Source organism: Sorex fumeus, unplaced genomic scaffold (assembly GCF_029834395.1).
Source record: "Sorex fumeus unplaced genomic scaffold, SorFum_2.1 ptg000083l, whole genome shotgun sequence".
Classification (NCBI taxonomy): domain Eukaryota; kingdom Metazoa; phylum Chordata; class Mammalia; order Eulipotyphla; family Soricidae; genus Sorex; species Sorex fumeus.
In genome coordinates this window covers 10141729-10160083 of record NW_026606140.1, presented here as the reverse complement: position 1 = coordinate 10160083, position 18355 = coordinate 10141729, and the positions used below count along the sequence as shown (strand labels likewise).

Sequence of the window (18355 nt, the reverse complement as noted above, 5' to 3'; positions counted from 1 at the left end):
CGGCGCGCCGCGATGACGTCACTCGCGGGCGCCGGCGCGGGGAGTGCGCGCTGCGGGGCCGGCGCGGGCGGAGATGTGGGCGCGGGCGTTGCGGCGGCGCCTCCCGGCCCGGGGAGGCGGGCGGCGGGGCTCGGCCTCGCGGGGGCCGCAGGTACGCGCGGAGGCGTCCGGGCGCGGCGCGGGGTGGGGGGAGGGGGGTGGGGTCGGCCGGCCCCGCCGTGACCTGCGCCCGCGCTGTCCCGCCAGGGCGGCGGCCGCGTCCCGGCCGAGGTGGTCGCGCGCCTGGAGCGCCTGGCGCTCGTGGGCTTCGGCGGTCGGGACGCCGTGGCGCGGCTGGAGGAGGCCGTGGCCTTCGCCGGCCGGCTGCGCTCGCTGGACGCGGAGCACGTGGCGCCCATGGAGTCCGTCCTGGAGGACAGGTGAGCCCGCGCCGGCTCGGGCGAGGCGGACCCCGGGCGCGGGCTGGGGGGCGAGCGAGCGTTTGGGGGGCCGCGTGCCGGGGAGCCCCCGCCCCGTCGTTCCGCCGGCCCCGGAACGTCCTGCCCGTCTCCCAGGACTCCCCCTGGACGTGGCCTCCGATCGCGGCCGGGCGGCTCGGTGCTCTGGCATTGGCGCCGCGTTCGGCTCCCGTGAAACGGACTCGATCGATCGGCGCTCGACCAGAAGGAGGGCCGAAGCTCGGGACCCGAAGTCGAGCGGCAGCCTGGGGCCAGGGCCAGGGGCGCAGACCGCGGGCGTAGGACCGCCCCCTGGCCAGCCAGCTGCTGCCAGTCTTCATCGGACTGAACCGCACGCTTCGGTGGACGTTGCACAAATCCTGGTTTAGGTGCCGAGCCGAGCTTTGGAGGGGCCGGGCTGCTTTCAAGTTGTTTCTCGACCGATTTTTCCTTCTAACGGAAATACAGATTCGAATGACTTGATTTGCCCCAAAAAAATACAGATGTTAATCTCCCAAGGATTCATTGGCCCAGATGGCCATTAGTTGACTTATGATCTGGTGCTGACTAGGCTGAAGTCCCTTGTGGACCCTGAGACGGGGCAAATTGACAGGTAGCTAAGACCCCATCTGGTCCCGTTCAGTGTTTTATGCATGAGTTGAGGCAAAGAAAAGTGGCGTGACAAATTGGCACCTACTTGGTGTGCCACGCTTCATACATGTCTGGGAGAAATGTCTACTTCCTTTGCTTTTTGGATCATACCCGGTGATGCACAGGGATTACTCCTGGTTCACACACTCAGGAACTACTCCTGGTGGTTCTCTGGGGACCATACGGGGTGCTGGGAATCGAACCCGGGCTAGCTGGCCGCGTGCAAGGCAGATGCCCTACCCACTGTGCACTCTCTCCAGCCTGTCTGGGAGGAATGTGGGTTTGTTCCATAAACGTTATCAGAAATATGTGTGATTTATTGTATGCAGTGCCCAGGACAGAGCCTAAGCCACATCCCTGGTCTGCAAAGTAAAAGAGTGAATTTTGTTATTTCTCTGGAAACATCACTTGATAGGAAACCCGACTCTACATGAGTGAATAGCCAATCACTGCTAGATCTATTGGAAAGCAGGGGGTTTTCAACCACCTGTGGGTGGTGGTAGCAGTTCATGGTTGGTGTTTTTTTTTTTTTTTTTTGAGGGTGGAGGGCAGGTGAGGGGAGGAGACAGCGGTAGATGCTGTGAATCAAACGCAGGGCAAGTGCTCTTGGCTGAGCTCCATCTCCAGCAGCAGATTTTCATCAGACTTGGGCGCCAGGGATGTGGCCCAGCAGTAAATAGTGCTTCATCCTTGGCACCACACACAACACTAGAACAAGCAGCAACCCGCCAGCACATCGGGACCATGCAGGTTAAACGCCTGAGTATACTCTCTAAGTATGGTGGGCACACCCGAAAAGGCCAGGACCCACCCTCCACTTATTGCCAGAAGAATGCAGGCCCAGAACTATCAAATTTTAATCTTAGTAATTCTGTATTATACAAATGAGAAAACTGATCCATGGAAAGTAAAAAATGACTGCATATGCCAGGGGTAACACTGGGATTAAAATTCAGCCGTAACTCAGGACCCCAGATCTTAGTTATTTTCTGCCCAACAGAAATATAAACTCCAGATGGTCCAATGGTCACCTTTACAGATGATTTTTATTTTTGCTCCAATGTTTTCTGAAATGAGTGCATAACCGCCTTAAGTTTTTAAAAAGATAACAAGTGCAGATATAGTATAGTAAAAGGTAAGTTTGTCTTGTAGGCAGCTGACGCAGGTTCAATCTCTGGCATCCTATATGGTACCCTGAGCCCAGAGCCAGGAGTAAGCCCTGTGCACAGCTGGATGTGACCCAAAATTAAAAACAAAGTGCAGCCTTCACTTCTGTTGGTCTGCAAAGATCATTATTTGCTCGAGGCCAGTTAAGATAACGCCAGATCTTGGCTGACTCCAGTTGACTTTTTTTGGCTGGTCACACTCAGGGATCACTCCTGGCAGTGCTTGGGTGAACATATGGGATGCCAGGGGATCAAACATTGTACTATCTCTCCAGACCCCCAAATCCTCTACTTTTTAAACCACAAATAAGTGTGTGTCATATCTAGCCCTTGGCTGGTATCAAAGTGGAAGTGCTACTTTTTTTTCTTTCTTAAAGAATTTTGTTGATAACTTATGCAATCTTTGCCCACATGTTAATGGTACTCAGTGCTGTCAACGTTGGTTTTGCCCTCCATCTGGAGCACAGGGCTGACAAAGCCTGGTTCTCCCAGACATGACTGAACACACTGCCGATTTAGCCAGAGTATCAAGAGGCACGCGCAGACCTCTTCTAAGACCTATGAACCTTTATGTTTTATTTTTATTTATGTATTTTTTTTGCTTTTGGGGTCACACCCTGCAATGCACAGGGGTTACTCCTAGCTCATGCACTCAGGAATTACCCCTGGCGGTGCCCGGGGGACCATATGGGATGCTGGGAATCGAACCCAGGTCGGCCACGTGCAAGGCAAACGCCCTACCCGCTGTGCTATCACTCTAACCCCATGAAACTTTATGCTTTATACACATAGTATGGAGTCTTATATTCAACTTTTTTTGTGTTGTCAGTTTGCCATCTGGATGCTTTCAGATACTAGGTCCAGGGAACAGCAGATTATTGAGCTGTTTTATTTACAAGAGTAATTAGTTTTAAGTCCCTAAGGACTGTGGTGGAAAAAAAAACAGTCATTCTTAGAAGTACCAGAACTGTCCTTGGATCCCAGCCCTATCACTTATGAACTACTGTCTCGAAGTCAACTGAAAGACCATGCTGGAGCAAATTTCTGCACCTGCAGGAAGTTCACTTCCCACCTGCTCGCCCAGCTGTTTCTCATCATTTAGAGCAGGGACATCAACTTGGAGTACCCCTTCCTCACCTTGACTGGATTGTGGCCCCTTTTACTCCCTTGCAGGCTTTTTGCTTATGCCATTACGGTTACCGCTGTGTTATGTCTCTTTACCGCTAACAAAAGCGATCCACCCATAGTGATCGTTCAAAAACATTAGATAGAGCAATTCCAAGGAGCCATTCCCACTTACCTCACCGGGCTGCTGGTTAGGCTGCCGCTGCTACAGTTCCTCCGTCTGAGCAGGGAGCGAGCATGCTGGGAATGTGCTCCCCTGTGCCACTCGACACTGCGCTCGTGCCCTGGAAGGTAACCTGGAGCTTCTGGTTTTGCAGATGTCTATACTTGAGATCCGACAATGTGGTAGAAGGCAACTGTGCAGAAGAACTACTTCAAAACTCACAGCGAGTTGTGGAGGACTATTTTGTAGCCCCCCCAGGTATGTTGCCCAAAGCGGTTGGAGACTGTTCCTCAGTGAACAAATAACAAGGTAGGGCCCGTGACCGAAGCCCAAATATGCAATGCACTCCGAAAAATAGGAAGAGCTGAGTGAAAGGTGATCAACAGCAGACTTCTGACGATAAGACCACCAAGTTTTCGGGATGGAATCTGTGGAACTGTGAATGTTTAACTTACACAGGTTTTTTTTGTTTATCATTAAAATTGAAAATCAGTACTGAAAGTAATTTAAAAAATTTATTACTAATGGGAAAAATAGTGCACAAAGATAGATGGTGGCGTTACGGTGGCAGCACAGTCGAGAACCACACTCCTTCCCAGAGGCCAGGTAACAGGAGGGGCAAAAGAGAATTGGGGTGAAGAGCGGCAAATCCAGGACTCAAGTTCTGTCCACAGTGGCAACTGACATTCATTGCTTTTCATTCAGTGCTATGCAGAAGAGAGCGCATTTCCCCCAAAAAATATCTGGCATCTTGTATGTTTCCCAAATTAGAAAGTATTGGGAACAAAATTAAAAAAAAATTTTTAAAGCAAAAAATATATCTACAAGCCAGATGCATCCCATAAGCAAAAACTTTATAACTAAAGTGGGTAAAATTTTGCATTTTAAACTATTGCTGTAACAAGACCTTTTTTCCTTGGAGGGGGCACACCTGTGCTCAGGTATTCCTGGCAGCGTTTGGGGAACCGTGAGTGCCAGGGATTGAACACAGACCTCCTGCATGCAGAACGTACACTACCCCTTTGAGCTATCCCCTTTCCCTTGAAGGGAAGCTTTAAAATAACAGGTCATCTTTGAAAATACTTGTCTGGCTCAGTGATAGAGCACATTCCTCACATGGATGTGACACTTCATTTTATCCCCTATCTGACCCCTGCCCCCACCCCAAGAAGATAGTAAAATTAAGTAACTGGGTCAATAATGATAAAAATCTGAACATGGGCTAGGCTGAGCTGTTCTCTTCTGGAGATAGGCGGGTTCTAGATAGATGGGTTCTGTCTGTTCCATATAGCTTTCCAAGTGCCAACTTCAAGTTCAGAGATTCCCTCAGAGAAGATTCATTCTGAATAGGTGGCAGAGATAATCATTAGCCCTTCACCTCTAGTTAATCCTTTTACTCAAGACCTACCAGTTAAAAGAAGGCACTGCAAAATGGGAGGGAAAAGGCACACTAACTTGAACTCAGGACTACAGAGAGTAGAATAGTACGGGATTAAGGAGCTTGCCTTGCGTGCACCCCGGTTCCATCCCTGGCTGCCCTGAGCACTACCAGGAGTGATACCTGGGCACAGGGCCAGGAATAAGCCCTGAACACTGCCAGGTACAACCCCCAAACAAAATTTGAACTCAGCACTTAAATATGACTGATTATTATAAACTCTGATTTTCTTCTCATTCTAGTTGGTTTTTTTGTTTTAAGCAGCTGAGGCCAGCGAGATAGTACAGCCGAGTAGGGTGCTTGCCTTGCACATGGCAGACCTGGACTCGATTCTGACACCCCGTGTGGTTCCCCAAGGCACACCACAAGTGATGCCTGAGCTGCCACGTACATCCCCGCATCCCAAACCCCCCACAGATCTACGCTTATTTTCATTGCTTATTTCCGTCACAATCCAAGTGATTATTAACTCAGGAGAGCCAGCTGGAAAGCAGGCTTTGTAAAATACTTTTTTGTTATTATTTTTAAACAGGCAATATCTCTCTGCCCACGCTGGATGAACAAAAGCCCTTCTCCCGCGGCTGAACAGGAGGAATGCTCTTGGTAGGAGTGTCCTATGAATACATGGGAGCGTGCTAGTATTTTGTTGTGAATGCTGATATTCCCCCCGCCTCAGTAACCTAAAAATAAACTGATGATTAAATACTGTTTGTCTTTACCGCACCTGGTGGTCCTAAGGCTCTGGTCTCAGGGATCACCAAAGGCCAGACCTGGGGGACCAAATGGGTTATTTGGGTAACAGAGCTGGGTAATCCCCTTCTCTAGCCTGGCTTAGTGTTTTTCAGAAATAGTCTGAAGATAGAATTGGCCAAGATCTGGTCAAAATGAGGCAGTGAGTTCCAGATGTAAAATCCTTCGTCAGTTTCCAAAGGAAATGGAGTGTTTGCTCAAAAGCTATTTAATATGACAAAAGTCATCCTGCACCCCAGTCTCCTCCGAGAAGGACTATCAAGCTGCACTTGAGTTTTTCTAAGTGTAATCGTTAGATGTGGCCCCGGAACACTTTGTACCGACCCCAGCTGTTCCATGTAGTCGCTGTTTGCGGTGACCACAGCAGGATAAGAGACTTTATCTTTAAGGAACACAAGGCACCCCACTGTTCTCAAGCGTTTTTTTTTTTTTTCTCGTGAAGTACTCTTATTTTGGAGGGGATGGGGAGAGGGAGGTTAGGCCACACCTAGCACTGCTGAGGGGTCGCTCCTGGAAGCCAGGGGGGCGTATGTGCTGTCTAGGATCCAACAGGGCGTGTCACAAACCTGCACTGTATCTTCGGCCCTTCTGTAGGGTGTTTCAAATGGACCAGTTCAGAAACTCCTAGAATTATTCACTATTTCCGAAAATGAAGTATACATAGATACAAGTCATACTTATAATTTCTCTTTCTGAAAATAATCCCAAAAATAGTCCTGGGGCTGTTAAAATATTCAATTTGGGTATCTAAAATTTATCAAGGATAATTTGGGGGAGAGGGGTGTGTCTCACCTGGCTGTACTCAGAGCTGTCTCCTGGCTCTGTGCTCTGGGGTCACACCTGTAGGGCTTGGGATACCAGAGAGGGTGCCAGGTTGGCCAACACCCCACCCGCTCTACGAGTGCTCCAGTCCCTTCCCTGTTAAGAACAGGTTTTCATGGTGTGTTCCTGATCATATGTAAAAAGGCAGGCCAAAGAGATAGGACAGGTAAGGCGCTTGCCGTGCACACATTCGACCTGGGCTCCATCGTGGTACCCCAGACAGTCCTCTAAGCTCCACCAGGAATGTTCCCTGAATGCCCAGCACCTACATAGCACCTTAAACACTGCTTCTCTGTGTCCGTGTGTCCCCCCCCCCCCCCGAAAAGTCCTGGGACAAAGTAGCCTCCCTCCGCTCCAAGTATTACCGAACAGAGCTGCATCAAGATGGGAGGGGCTTGGTCTTCAAAAAGTTCAGATAGCACAAACAGATATGTGAGAGATTTAAGGATAAGAGAATTTCCCAAGTATCTAAAATCTGGTTCTGTTGAGACTGGAGCAAACAGTACAGTGGGTAAGGCACTTGCCTTGCATGCAGCCGACCTGAATCCAATCCCCAGCATCACATATGGCCCCTCCTCCCCCTCCAGGATGAGCCCTGAGCACTGCTGTGAGTGGCCCTAAACCAAAATAAATAAGTGGAAAAATAAAATCTGTTTCTACAGAGTTACAGTACTCTTTTCCTTTTTAAGGCGGTTTAATTTATAAACTTGGCCTTGAATTAGGAGAACCTTTAACCTGCGGGTTGAAGTTCTTAATGCACCGTCAAAGCGGTTACCTATATTCACAAATAAAGTTGCCTGCTCTGTACCAATTGGGTACAAGTTGCCACCACTAATTGATTTTTTATTTTCTAAACCGAGTGTGCCTATTGGTAATATCTATGAACTTAATCAAGGACAACCACACATATCAATTACTAAACGTTTAAAATATATTTCTAAACAGAATGGGCCGACTCAGTCACAGTAACTGCTGATCTCCATAGCAGAGCAATCCACAAAGACACAGCATTGATTCCCCCCCCCCCCCATAATCAGGGGTGAAAAATATACAACTTGTTTCTGAACCAAAACCACAATTTCTGCAGTTTAAAATGTTTTACTGCTAATATGGCCCTGGTAGAAATTATGTAGTTTTATTTCCTTTTTAAAAAAAATTAAAAAAATTTCCTAAGACACTAAACCATCAATCTGGAATGTAGATTCTGAGCCTAAAGCAACTCAGTTCACCTAGAACGTAAAGAAAAAATTCCCATCACCTGTGTCAGTAGGGTCTGAAAGGAGAGTAGTAGTGTGGGGAACCCCTGCTTTGGTATGGAGAATCACGGCCCCGGGACCCAGACCTAGACCGTGAGTAGCCATAGCTGGTGCTTCTCTCTGGATAAACGCGGATGTAGGAAGTTTCACCCTGAAATTCAAGAGAGGAATAAAGGTAAAAAAAAAATAAGACTCAGAAAACAAGGCACACCAGACAACAGAGCTGTCGACAATAACATGAACTGTCTGCTCAGCCCAGTGTTTCCTTACTGAACCCCGCCCTAATGCTACCAAGAGACACTACTACTGGCTTCCCCTCCTCTGCCCCATCAGGAATTGAACCTAAGGTCTAAAAAATGCAAAGCACATCCCTGGTCCCTTTACCTGCCCACTTTAAGAATGAGGAAAGCTGGGGCCAGAGAGTTCGCTCAAAGGACTCCAGCACATTCCTGGCACGCAGAGATCTTGGTTCAATCCTTGGCAGCATGACCTTCCCTGAGCCCCACCAAGGTGGTCAGGTTGGTTCCCAGTGCTGCAGGACCCAATCAGTAGTGGGCTAAGGCATCACTGGGAGTGGCCCCCAGGCCCCGTGAGCACTACTTAGCAGAACAACCCCCCACATGAGAACAGCCTGACATTACTGTCTTCTCTAGGTGACAGAAACATTAAATGTTAGCTTCCTATGTGATGAATGCTCCAACATTAGCTATTACTATTAAGATAGCTGAATTACTGCTACTAGTTCTTCGATCTAAGAACAGGCAAGGATGTCAAAGGCCATATATTCGTTTTCTGCAACCTCTGGATGGACCTGTGGAGCAAGGAGTTAGCATGTACTTAATACAGCTAGGTTTATAGCTAGATGCCCTCGATATTATCATGATTTAGCTTCTGGCAGTCCTTAAAAGTGGTGCTACTGTTCTGGTCATAGTACATAGGGAAGAACCAATTTCAGAGAGGCCACGCTAAGAAGTGAAGAAACAGCAGACAAGGCATGTTCAGGCCGGCCGAGCTACCCCTTTGCCCGCAGTCAGTATTCTGAGACATCTAAAGATGCTAAGATGAAAGGAGGCAAAACACAAACTTCACTTCCCCTGTCAAGTCATTAATTAGGATTTGCCCTTCCTGAGGCCCTAGTTTGCAATGTAACTGCAGTCGAAATGCTGTTTTGTTTCTGCTCGTAAGTCCTAAAGAACAGTCTAAGTAAAAAAATCAATGGTGAGCCACGCAAGCCTCCAAGGCACTGGATTAGGGAATCTATAAAGATCTGTAGAGAACTAAATGGGCTTTTGGAAATTTATAGCCCTCAGATGCCCTTAAACTTCATAGCAAGTCAGGGCTGGATAACCAGACAAGGGAAGATGTCTAACATTTTTTTAGTGAGGGCAATTTTTATTGAACAGAACTTAGCTGTGAGGGAGAAAAAGAGAAATACTCAATAGAGAACATAGCAGGGGCAGGAGGAGGCTGGAACTATAGTGTCATGGGTAGCATGTGGCTGAGCTGTGTTTGATCCCTGGTACCTATATAGTCCCCTCAGCCTACCAGGAGTGACCCCTGATTGCAAAGCCACCAATGGGTGTGGCCCCAGAACAAAATACAAACTGAACAAAACTACAGAGCGAGATCACGGACACGTCTAATTTGTATGTAGTCTCAATGTTACAGCCATCTTTCTAAAAGGAACAACACAATGCCAAGAGCTAAGTCCTCAGTGAGTGTCAACTGGTCAATCTTAAGAAAATAGTTCTTTTTGTTTGTTTGTTTTCCCCTGCTTTTTGGGTCATACCTGGCAATGCACAGGGGTTACTCCTGGCTCTGCACTCAAGAATTACTCCTGGCGGTGCTCAGGGAATCATATGGGATGCTGGGAGTCGAGCCCAGGCCAGCCATGTGCAAGGCAAATGCCCTACCTGCTGTGCTATCGCTCCAGCCCCTTAAGAAAAAGTCTAAAAAAAAAACCGTTAAGGTGTCTCGGATTTCAAAGAGGATCTTGCACTACTTTAGTGGAAAGGAACATGGCTACTCAGCCCCAACAGCATTACCTGGGTGAGGAGGCTGGCTTGCAAGGCCCAGAGCAGACCCAGGACAGGGCAGCTATCAGTGGATCAGCAGTGAATGGGTGCTGTCGCAGAACAGCTGACCACATGACGACAGACGCATCAGTGTTCTCTCTGGGTCAGACATACTATGACTGCAGTGTTCTCGTTATGACACTGCAGGTTTAGGCATGTTAAATTCCTTGGCTTTGTCCACTGTAGATTTTTAATGGTCTTCAAGTGGCAAATGCCTGGCCTGCTGCTACTTGGCTAAGTTAGCCTCGTGTGGAGGGGCCGGGGTACTAGCTTAGCGGAAGGTGAGGACCTACCTCATGAGAGCGGAATTTGGTGTCATCCAGTTTACGCAGGGCATATTCCATGTCTTCTTTTCTGAGATATTCAACCATCCCCATTCCATCCTTCTGCACATCAGCGTAACAGACATCTCCAGCTTCTCTCATGTGATCTTTCAGGTCCTGCCAGCTGCCTGACGGAGGAAGTCCTAGGCACAGAGAATACAAGAGAAGACTACACCCTTACACATGTAAAATGCCCTGTTGAAAGTCAGCAGTGGGGGCTGGAGCCATAGCACAGCGGGTAGGGCGTTTGCCTTGATCGTGGCCGACCCGGGTTCGAGTCCCAACATCCCATATGGTCCCCTGAGCACCGCCAGTAGTAGTTCCTGAGTGCATGACCCAGGAGTAACCCCTGTGCATTGCCGGATGTTACCCAAAAAGAAAAAGTCTACCTAAAGTAATTTTTGAGTTAACCACTACACACACACACACCCCATATCTTAAAAATTTGGAGGTTTGGGGCCACACCCAACAGTGCTCAGGCCTTACTCTGGCTCTGCACTTAGGTATCACTCCTGGCAGTACTAAGGGGACAATATGCGGTACCAGGGATCAAAGGGGGTTTGCTACACGCCAAGGCAAGATTCCATCCCCAGCATCCCGAGTATCTCTCAGGCCCCTGATCACAACTTTTAAATCCAGGCTCCCCGTATCACAAATCTTGGTGGGTGACACAAGACCAGAACACACTCAAGTGACTATAAGGCGTGGGAGAGAGCAGAGGGCCACGGCGCATGCTTGTCCTGCAAAGGCCCACATTTGGTTCTTGGCACTACATGATCCCCTGAACACTCTAGGAGCAATTCTCCAGTACTGAGCTGGGAACAGAGCCCAAGAAACACAGGTTAGGGGCCCAAAACAGAAAAGAAGAGGCAGGCCGTGACACAGGGACTTGGCTCAGCAGTGGAGCAGTACGTGAGGCCCTGAGTTCTATGCCAAGCACCCACACATACACAAAAAAGCTGGTCTTAAGTTAATCATTCAGATGCAAAGCCTTTCAACAGAGCAAGAAATCTGATGAGCAAGAGATCTGGTATTACCAAATTTGGTGTTTGAGTTCCAAGTAGATGAGTCTCCTAGGTCCTACTGCTTTCCATTATGAAATGTATAATGCCATCTATTTCTTGTCTAACTAAACACCCAAGTCATGGGAATGCTAAAGCCATCCAATGATAAAACAAAAGTACATATAACACAACAAAAACATATGGATTTTTTTTTGTGTAGCACGAATGACTGACAAAGCACCTCTTAAAAGACCACCAATATTCTTCAGTACAGTGGGAGGATAAGGTAAGACTCAGATGCTAGAACTAGCTGGGAGTTCTACAGCCCTACTTGGTGTCAAGAGAGAAAATCACTCCTGCTCTCAAAGGCTGTTTATTCCTACCTGCTCAGGACCGCAGCCATGTCCTGATAATTTCCTAAGCAGGATTTCAGAGGAGCATGGAGAAGAAAAAGTAAAGTTCTGTATGACATCGTGCGGAGGTTAAGAGTTCTAGGATTAAACAACTACAGAGGTAAAGGAGAAAAGGATGTGTGGCCCAACACAACACACGCCAGGTCGGTTATGTCTGATAGGGAGAGTGTCACCTTTTCTCTTTTGTTTTTGGCTTTTGGACCACACCTGGCTCAGGGCTTATTCCTGGCACTGTGCTTACAGGGATCAATCACTTCTGGCATTGCTCAGTGGACCACTGGGATGCTGGTTTAGAACCCAGCTGTGTGCAAAAGAAATGCCCTACCCCGGTCTACTATGGCTTCGCCCAGAGCATCACTTTACGCACAATGGCGCCTGCCATGCTTGTGTGGGACAGTCTTGTCTGAGAAGCACCAGACTTCTTTTTATTGCTGTTCTGGACCACTTCTGGCTGTGCTCAGGGCTTACTCCTTGCTCTGCATTCAGGGATCACTACGGGTGGAGCTCAATGAACCATATGGGCTGTAGGGCACCAAACCGGGGTGAGCCGGGTGGCAAGGCACTCTCCCTACCTGCTGTCCTCTTCCTCCAGGCCCCACGCCAGTCATTTTACACATTTCTTTCATCTCACCAGGGCCCTAGAATGCCCAAGATCTCACATCTTTACCACTGTGTTAGCATTTTGAAGAGAGGCTGCATACGTGGCTCAGTGGTAGAGGGCATGCCTTGGCGTCAATCCCTGGCACAACTTTGAAAAACAAACCCAGGGCATGCCTTGGGCTCATTTCCTGGTTCACCTTTGAAAAAATATCAAAGATGCATAAATCTGGGGCTGGAGTGGGTAGGGCGTTTGCCTTGCATGTGGCCAACCCAGGTTCGATCCCGGCATCCCATATGGTACCCTGAGCCACACCCGGAGCCAGGAGTAACCCCTGAGCACTGCCAGGTGTAAGTAACCCAAAAAGGAGAGAAAAAAAAAAACACAATAATGCATAAATCTCCGAGCTTAGCATTTTATCACTGTTAACCTAGGCATTTTATTCTACACTTTATAATATAACCCATGGAACTTCAAGTTGTTATTGCTTTCTTTTTGGTTTTTGGGCCACACCAGGCTGTGCTCAGGGCTTCTATCTGGGTTCAGAGAATTGTATGTGGTACCAGGGATTGGTACCTGGGATTGAACCCAGGTCAGACAGATACAAGGCAAAAACCTTATCCACTGTACTACTCTCTGGCTCAGTTAATACATTTTTATATCATTTAAAAAACACCAAGAAATCTGACTCATGGAATATATTCCTAGCAAATTCAATGACAGACATTTCAAAAGAGAATGTCTCTAGAATTCTAAATCAAAGTACTTTTTTATCCCTCATCCATTCAATACTAAAAACTTTTTTTTTTTTTTTTGCCTTTTGGGAGTCACACCTGGCAATGCTCAGGGTTACTCTTGGCTCTGCACTCAGGAATTACTTCTGGCAGTGCTCAGGTGACCATATGGGATGCTGGGGATCGAACCCAGGTCAGCCGTGTTCAAGGCAAAAGCCCCACCTGCCTGTACTATCACTCTGGCCCTGATATTAGAAACTTGCACCGCATCTGGTTCCCTGAGCCCCACTAGGTGTGATCCCTGAGCACAGAGTAAACCCTGAGCACTGCCAGGTGTGGTCCAAAAACAAAAACTCAAATTAGGGGCCAGAGCAACAATAGGGCATTTTGCCTTGCACAAAGCGAACCAAGTTCAAGCATATGGTCCCCCAAGCCCACCAGGAGTGATCCCTGAGGGCAGAGCCAGATGTATGCCCTGAGCACCACCAAGTGTGGCCCAGAAACAAACAACAAGAAAACTCTGATTAAAAAATGGGCTTTGGGGCCTGGAGTCATAGTATAGTGGGTAGGGTGCCTGCCTTGCTGGTGGCTAACCCAGGTTTAATCCTTGGTACCCCACATAGTCCCCAAAGCCTGCCAAGAGTGATCCCTGGGCACAGAGTCAGGAGTAAATCTTGAGATCACTGGGTGTGGCCCAAAAACTAAAAAGAAAATAATAAGAAAGGCCTTTATTTTGCCAGTGCCATGCCACAATGCAACTTCGTAAGATCCAGGCTCACTGACGAGCAGGGCAGGCTTCAGCTTTCCCCCTGCACAGGTTACTGGAATGAAAGCCCTAGGTAGCCCAGGCACTGAAAACTAATACCTAACATTTCTTGGAGGCCAGACTCTGCTAAGTAGTTTACATGCTTCATTTCATTCCATTTGAAAGCAACATACCTGAAACAAGGACTCGGAAATCAGACCTTCTCGTAGGAGGCCCATTCCTCCCACCACGGGGCCACCCACTCCGACTTCCGTAAGTCCTGGGGAACTCCACTCGAAGCCGGCACTGGCCATAATCGTAGCCGTTCCTTCCATAAATCGCATCCTCGGCATCTCTGCAAGAAAAGTTTAAGTTAATGCTGCTCAGAAGATTGAACTGTTTCACAGTAAGGGACACGAAGAGGGAAATGAAATACTGTTATGAAACAGGAACTCTGGGGCCCAGTGGGTAGGGCCTTTGCCTTGCACACTGCAAGTTGATTCCCCAGCATCCCATAGGGTCCCCCGAGCACCACCAGGAGGAATTCCTGAGAGCCAGGAGGAACCCTGAGCACCGCCAGTGGGACCCAAAAGGCAAAAACAAAACAAAAGAAAAAAGGCCAGAACAGGAACTTGGTGTATCTTGCTTTGGTTTGATAGTGAAATGGTATTGGCCATACTAGCATTAAGCTTGACAGGTGTCACACAGTTTCCTAGGTATGGAGCACTAAAAGTAGGCGGGCAATATTCATTAAAACAGACAAGTCCATTGAAAGAATACTAAGGGGGAGGGGCACACAATCATAGACAGATGATTTGTTTTGCTAATAAAACCACTGCTCTAATCTTGGTGAGAAGTTCTCAAAGTGCATACTATGTGTGATTAGTCTTTTAGTTTTTCTACCAGGTCTAGTTCCATCAGTTGAAAGAATGGAAAAAAAAATTTTTTTTTAATAAGAGGGATAAACTAAAAAAAAAAAAAAGGCAACATATGGTATGGTCCTTGAGCAAAGAGCCAGGACTAAGTCCTGAGCACCCCACAAAAATAATAAATAAATAAAAATAAAGATAGAGTTAGAAGGCATCTGTCAAAACCCGGGCACTACAAGGCCCTGTGACCATCACCAGGAGTAACTCTTACTAGCACTAAGCTGTGACGGCCCAAGAACCAATTACAGAGGTGGGGGCCAGAGTTGAACTACACAGTGCATGCGTCACATGTATGAGTTTGTGTTTTATCTCTACCTCCCCCACCTCACCCCTATATAGCTGAGCGAGGCTCAAAGACAAATGCAAATTGAGTGTTTTCTTAGGCTCTACTAATTCGCAGATGGACTTTTTCAGGATGATTCGGAGACTTAGTTGTCAAAACTGAGTACAAAAGGTACCCGCAGGGTGAAGTATTTAAAGTTACTTTTAGGGGGTTAGAGAGGGAGAGTGTAGTGGATAAGGCTCTCACCTTGCACACCAACAACCGGGTTTATCCCCAGCATCCCATATGATCTCCTGAGCACAGCTAGAGTGATTCCTGAGTGCAGAGCCAGGAGTAGCCCTTGAGAATTGTCAGCCGTAGCCCAAAAACAAAACAAAAACTAAATAGTTCCTTTCAGGAACCTGAAAGTACAGTGGGTAGGGTGCTTGCCTTGCACAGTCACCGGGGTTTGATTCCCAGACCCCATATGATGCCCTGAGCACCACCAAGAGTCACCTCTGAACACTGCCAAGTGTGCCCCAACACAAAAACAAATCTTGGTATCAGGGGCAAAAAGAGGTAATACAGTGGGCACGCAGTTCAGCATGCCTTACACCCGCTGACCCGGGTTCCATCCCCAGCACCCTGTGGTCCCAAGCCCTTCCTGGGCACGAAGCCAGGAGTAAGCGCTGAGCATCACTAGAGGGGAGGAGAAAAAGAAAAGAAAGAAAGTTACTTTCCAAGGGCTCTAATAGAGGAAACTTAGTTTCCTAGTGTTGGACACAAGAAAGAGCCTCAGCGCCTGGGGAGAGGAGCAGAGCCCAAATGCTTTAGAAACAAAGGTTTCGACTTGGTCTTCACACAAATGCTTACGAAGGTCTTCGAGAACTAAAAGCGACTACACCAGGGGCCTGAGAAAGCACAACTGGTTCGATCCCAGGCGTCCAGTACAGTCTCCACGGCACAGCCAGGAGCAACTCTGAACGCAGAACCAGGCGTAACCCCTGAGCATTGCCGGTGTGGCCCCCAAACAAACAAAACAAGCTACCAGAGCACACCGATACTTGGGGCTATATTTGGGGGCTATCTTTACAAACCAGGGAGCCGCAGCGCCACTTGACAAACGGACCGAGTTCGAACTCTTCTCCCTGCTCAGAGCTGTGTTTGTGTGCAACCAAGTTTCTCCATCGCGAAACGCGAGCCACGTGCCCATCTCCCAAGGCTGCCACGGGGCACGCGTAAGACACGATGTGTGCAGGGCAGCGCAGTGCCCGAAACGTGCCTTCTAGCTATGTCAAAAGATGGGTCTTGAGCAAGCAATCAGGAAGCCGACAATGTTGCACCGTCTTACGACACGCCTCCTCCTCGAACGCGCGAGAGAACCCGGACCCAGCCCTGAACCCCGGCCGGCCGCCCTCCCAGCGGCGATCCCTCGACCTGCGGTTCCCCCGCGGGCTGTAAAACGCGGCTCCCCGGGGGGCTCTCGGCCGCCGCCCAAAGGGCGAGGTCCGTCACCCCTCGGGAAAGGCGCCCCCGCGGCTCCCCGAGACGACGCGGGAGGGGGCGCCCGGCTCGCCCCGGCCCCGCGGACCCTTTCCCCGAGTTCCGCTCCACGCCCGGCGCGGGCCCAGCGGGCGCAACGGGGCGCTCCCCCGCCCCGAGGACGTCCCGCCAACGGCGCGCGGGCGGGGGAGGGGCGGCGAGGCCCCCCGCCGCCCCCCGGCCCCCGGCCCCGCGCGCGCGCGCCTCCGATCGGACCCGGGCGTGCAGGGCGGGGAGCCGGCCGGGAGGAAGTGACGCGCGCGCGCGGGCCGCGGCCGGGCCGGGCGCCGCGCGGGCGGGGGCTCACCGGGGGTCCTCGAAGCGCACGAAGGCGAAGGGCACGAGCCCGTGCCGGTTCTTGAGCTCGATCTCGCGGATGCGGCCGAACTTGTAGAACAGGTCCTCCAGGTCCTTCTCGCGCACGTCGGTCGGGAGGTTCCCCACGTAGATGCGCCCGTCGCCCTCGCCGCCGCGCTCGTCCGCCCAGCCCGACATCCGCCCGCCGCCGCCGCCGCCGCGGCCCGCCGCAGCCCCAGCCCGCCGCCGCCCGCAGCCGCAGCCCCGGCCCCGCCGCCCGCGCCGCCGCCCGCCGGCCCCGCAGCGTCCCGCGGCTCCGAGGCGCCCGGCCGCGCTGCCTTGTGGGAGGGGAGCGGAAGCCCCGGCCCGGCGCCGGCCCGCGGAGCCTCTTAAAGGGGCCGCGGCGCGGCGGCCCGCCGGCGCCTGCGCACTGGGCGGCGGCGGCGGCGCGCGCCCGGCCCCTCCCGGCGGGCGAGCCGGGGCCCCGCGGCCGCGGCCTCCGCCCGCTCCCCCCGCGGCGCGGCTGCCCTCCGGCCTTTGCGAGCGCCCGCGAGGCCGGGGCGATCCGGGCGCCCCTCGGACCCCGCTGCGGCCGGGACGAGGTCCCGCGTGTCCCCGACGGCCGGGCTGGGCGGGCCGTCGCGCCCCCAGCCGCCGGTCGGTAGCACTTAGAGACCCTCCCCTCCCGCCCCCGGGTCACCCCGGCTCGGGGCGTCCGAGTCCCCGGAGCACTCGGCTGGACGTTCCCCAAGGCGGGGCGGGAGGACGAGACCGCTGACCCTGCACTTGACCTCGTTTTATGGACCGATTTTCTTCTTGTTTGCTTTTTTCTGCCCTGTCTCTATTTTGGAGCCACGCCTGACGGTTGTCAGGAATAGCAGTCCCGGCGAGTCTCGGGAGTTGATCCCGGCGTCCACCAGGGGTCCATCTGGCTCTTGCACTCAGGACTTGCTCCCGGCGGCGCTCTGGGGACCGAACGGGATGCCCGGCATCGAACCCGGGTCGCCGCGTGCGCCGCTGGGGCCGCCCGCCCCGCGCTCGGTGCCCGGGGTCCGCGCCCGGCCCGAGGGGTCCGCGAGCCCCGCCCTGCGCCCCCGCGCGCTGGCCGACCGCGGAGCCCCGCGTGGCACCTGCCTGCCCGCTTGGATCATCTCGATGGAAGCGGCTTCTCGGCCCACGCGGTTCCGAGCCCAAACCCGGCCTCTGCCCCGAGTGGGCGCCTGCCGGAGAGAGCGGGTCCCGCCCGCGGTTGCTGCACGCCGTGCCTTCGTGTGCTGGACTCAGTGCCTTCGTGCTGGACTCCGCGCCTTCGCCGTGCCCTTCTTCCTGTGCATTTTGCATTTTTCACGATGCGGACAGGAGGGGAATAGGGGAGACTTTCTTGTTGTTTGGATCTGGGGAACACACCCAGCTGCGTTCAGGGCTTACTCCTACCTCCTGCACCTCACGCAGTTCTTTCTGTATTTTGAACGCAGGTTGGTCACTTGCAAGGCGAGCGCCTTTACCGCCGTACTTTCTTTCTGGCGTTCGGAAGCTTCTTTTTCTTTTTAAATTTTTTTTTAAATTTTTTGCTCTTTGGGTCACACCCAGTGATGCTCAGGGTTCACTCCTAGTTCTGCACTCAG

General features: G+C 51.1%; 2 protein-coding genes across 2 annotated transcripts; one reads left to right on the top strand and one right to left on the bottom strand.

Moving 5' to 3' along the window:
* The first annotated feature begins 19 nt into the window (after nt 1-19).
* Nucleotides 20-5670, top strand: GATC (glutamyl-tRNA amidotransferase subunit C). Its single transcript, XM_056131001.1, has 4 exons — nt 20-151; nt 247-419; nt 3697-3800; nt 5513-5670. Exons 1-4 carry the CDS (start codon nt 74-76, stop codon nt 5563-5565), a joined length of 408 nt encoding a protein of 135 aa, XP_055986976.1. The 5' UTR covers nt 20-73; the 3' UTR covers nt 5566-5670.
* A 1904-nt stretch (nt 5671-7574) lies between these two features.
* On the bottom strand, nt 7575-16956 carry SRSF9 (serine and arginine rich splicing factor 9). The gene is made up of 4 exons (XM_056130999.1): nt 16741-16956; nt 13895-14055; nt 10177-10349; nt 7575-7959 (listed from the first exon to the last, which is right to left on the bottom strand). Exons 1-4 carry the CDS (start codon nt 16926-16928, stop codon nt 7816-7818), a joined length of 666 nt encoding a protein of 221 aa, XP_055986974.1. The 5' UTR covers nt 16929-16956; the 3' UTR covers nt 7575-7815.
* Between the last annotated feature and the right edge of the window lie 1399 nt (nt 16957-18355).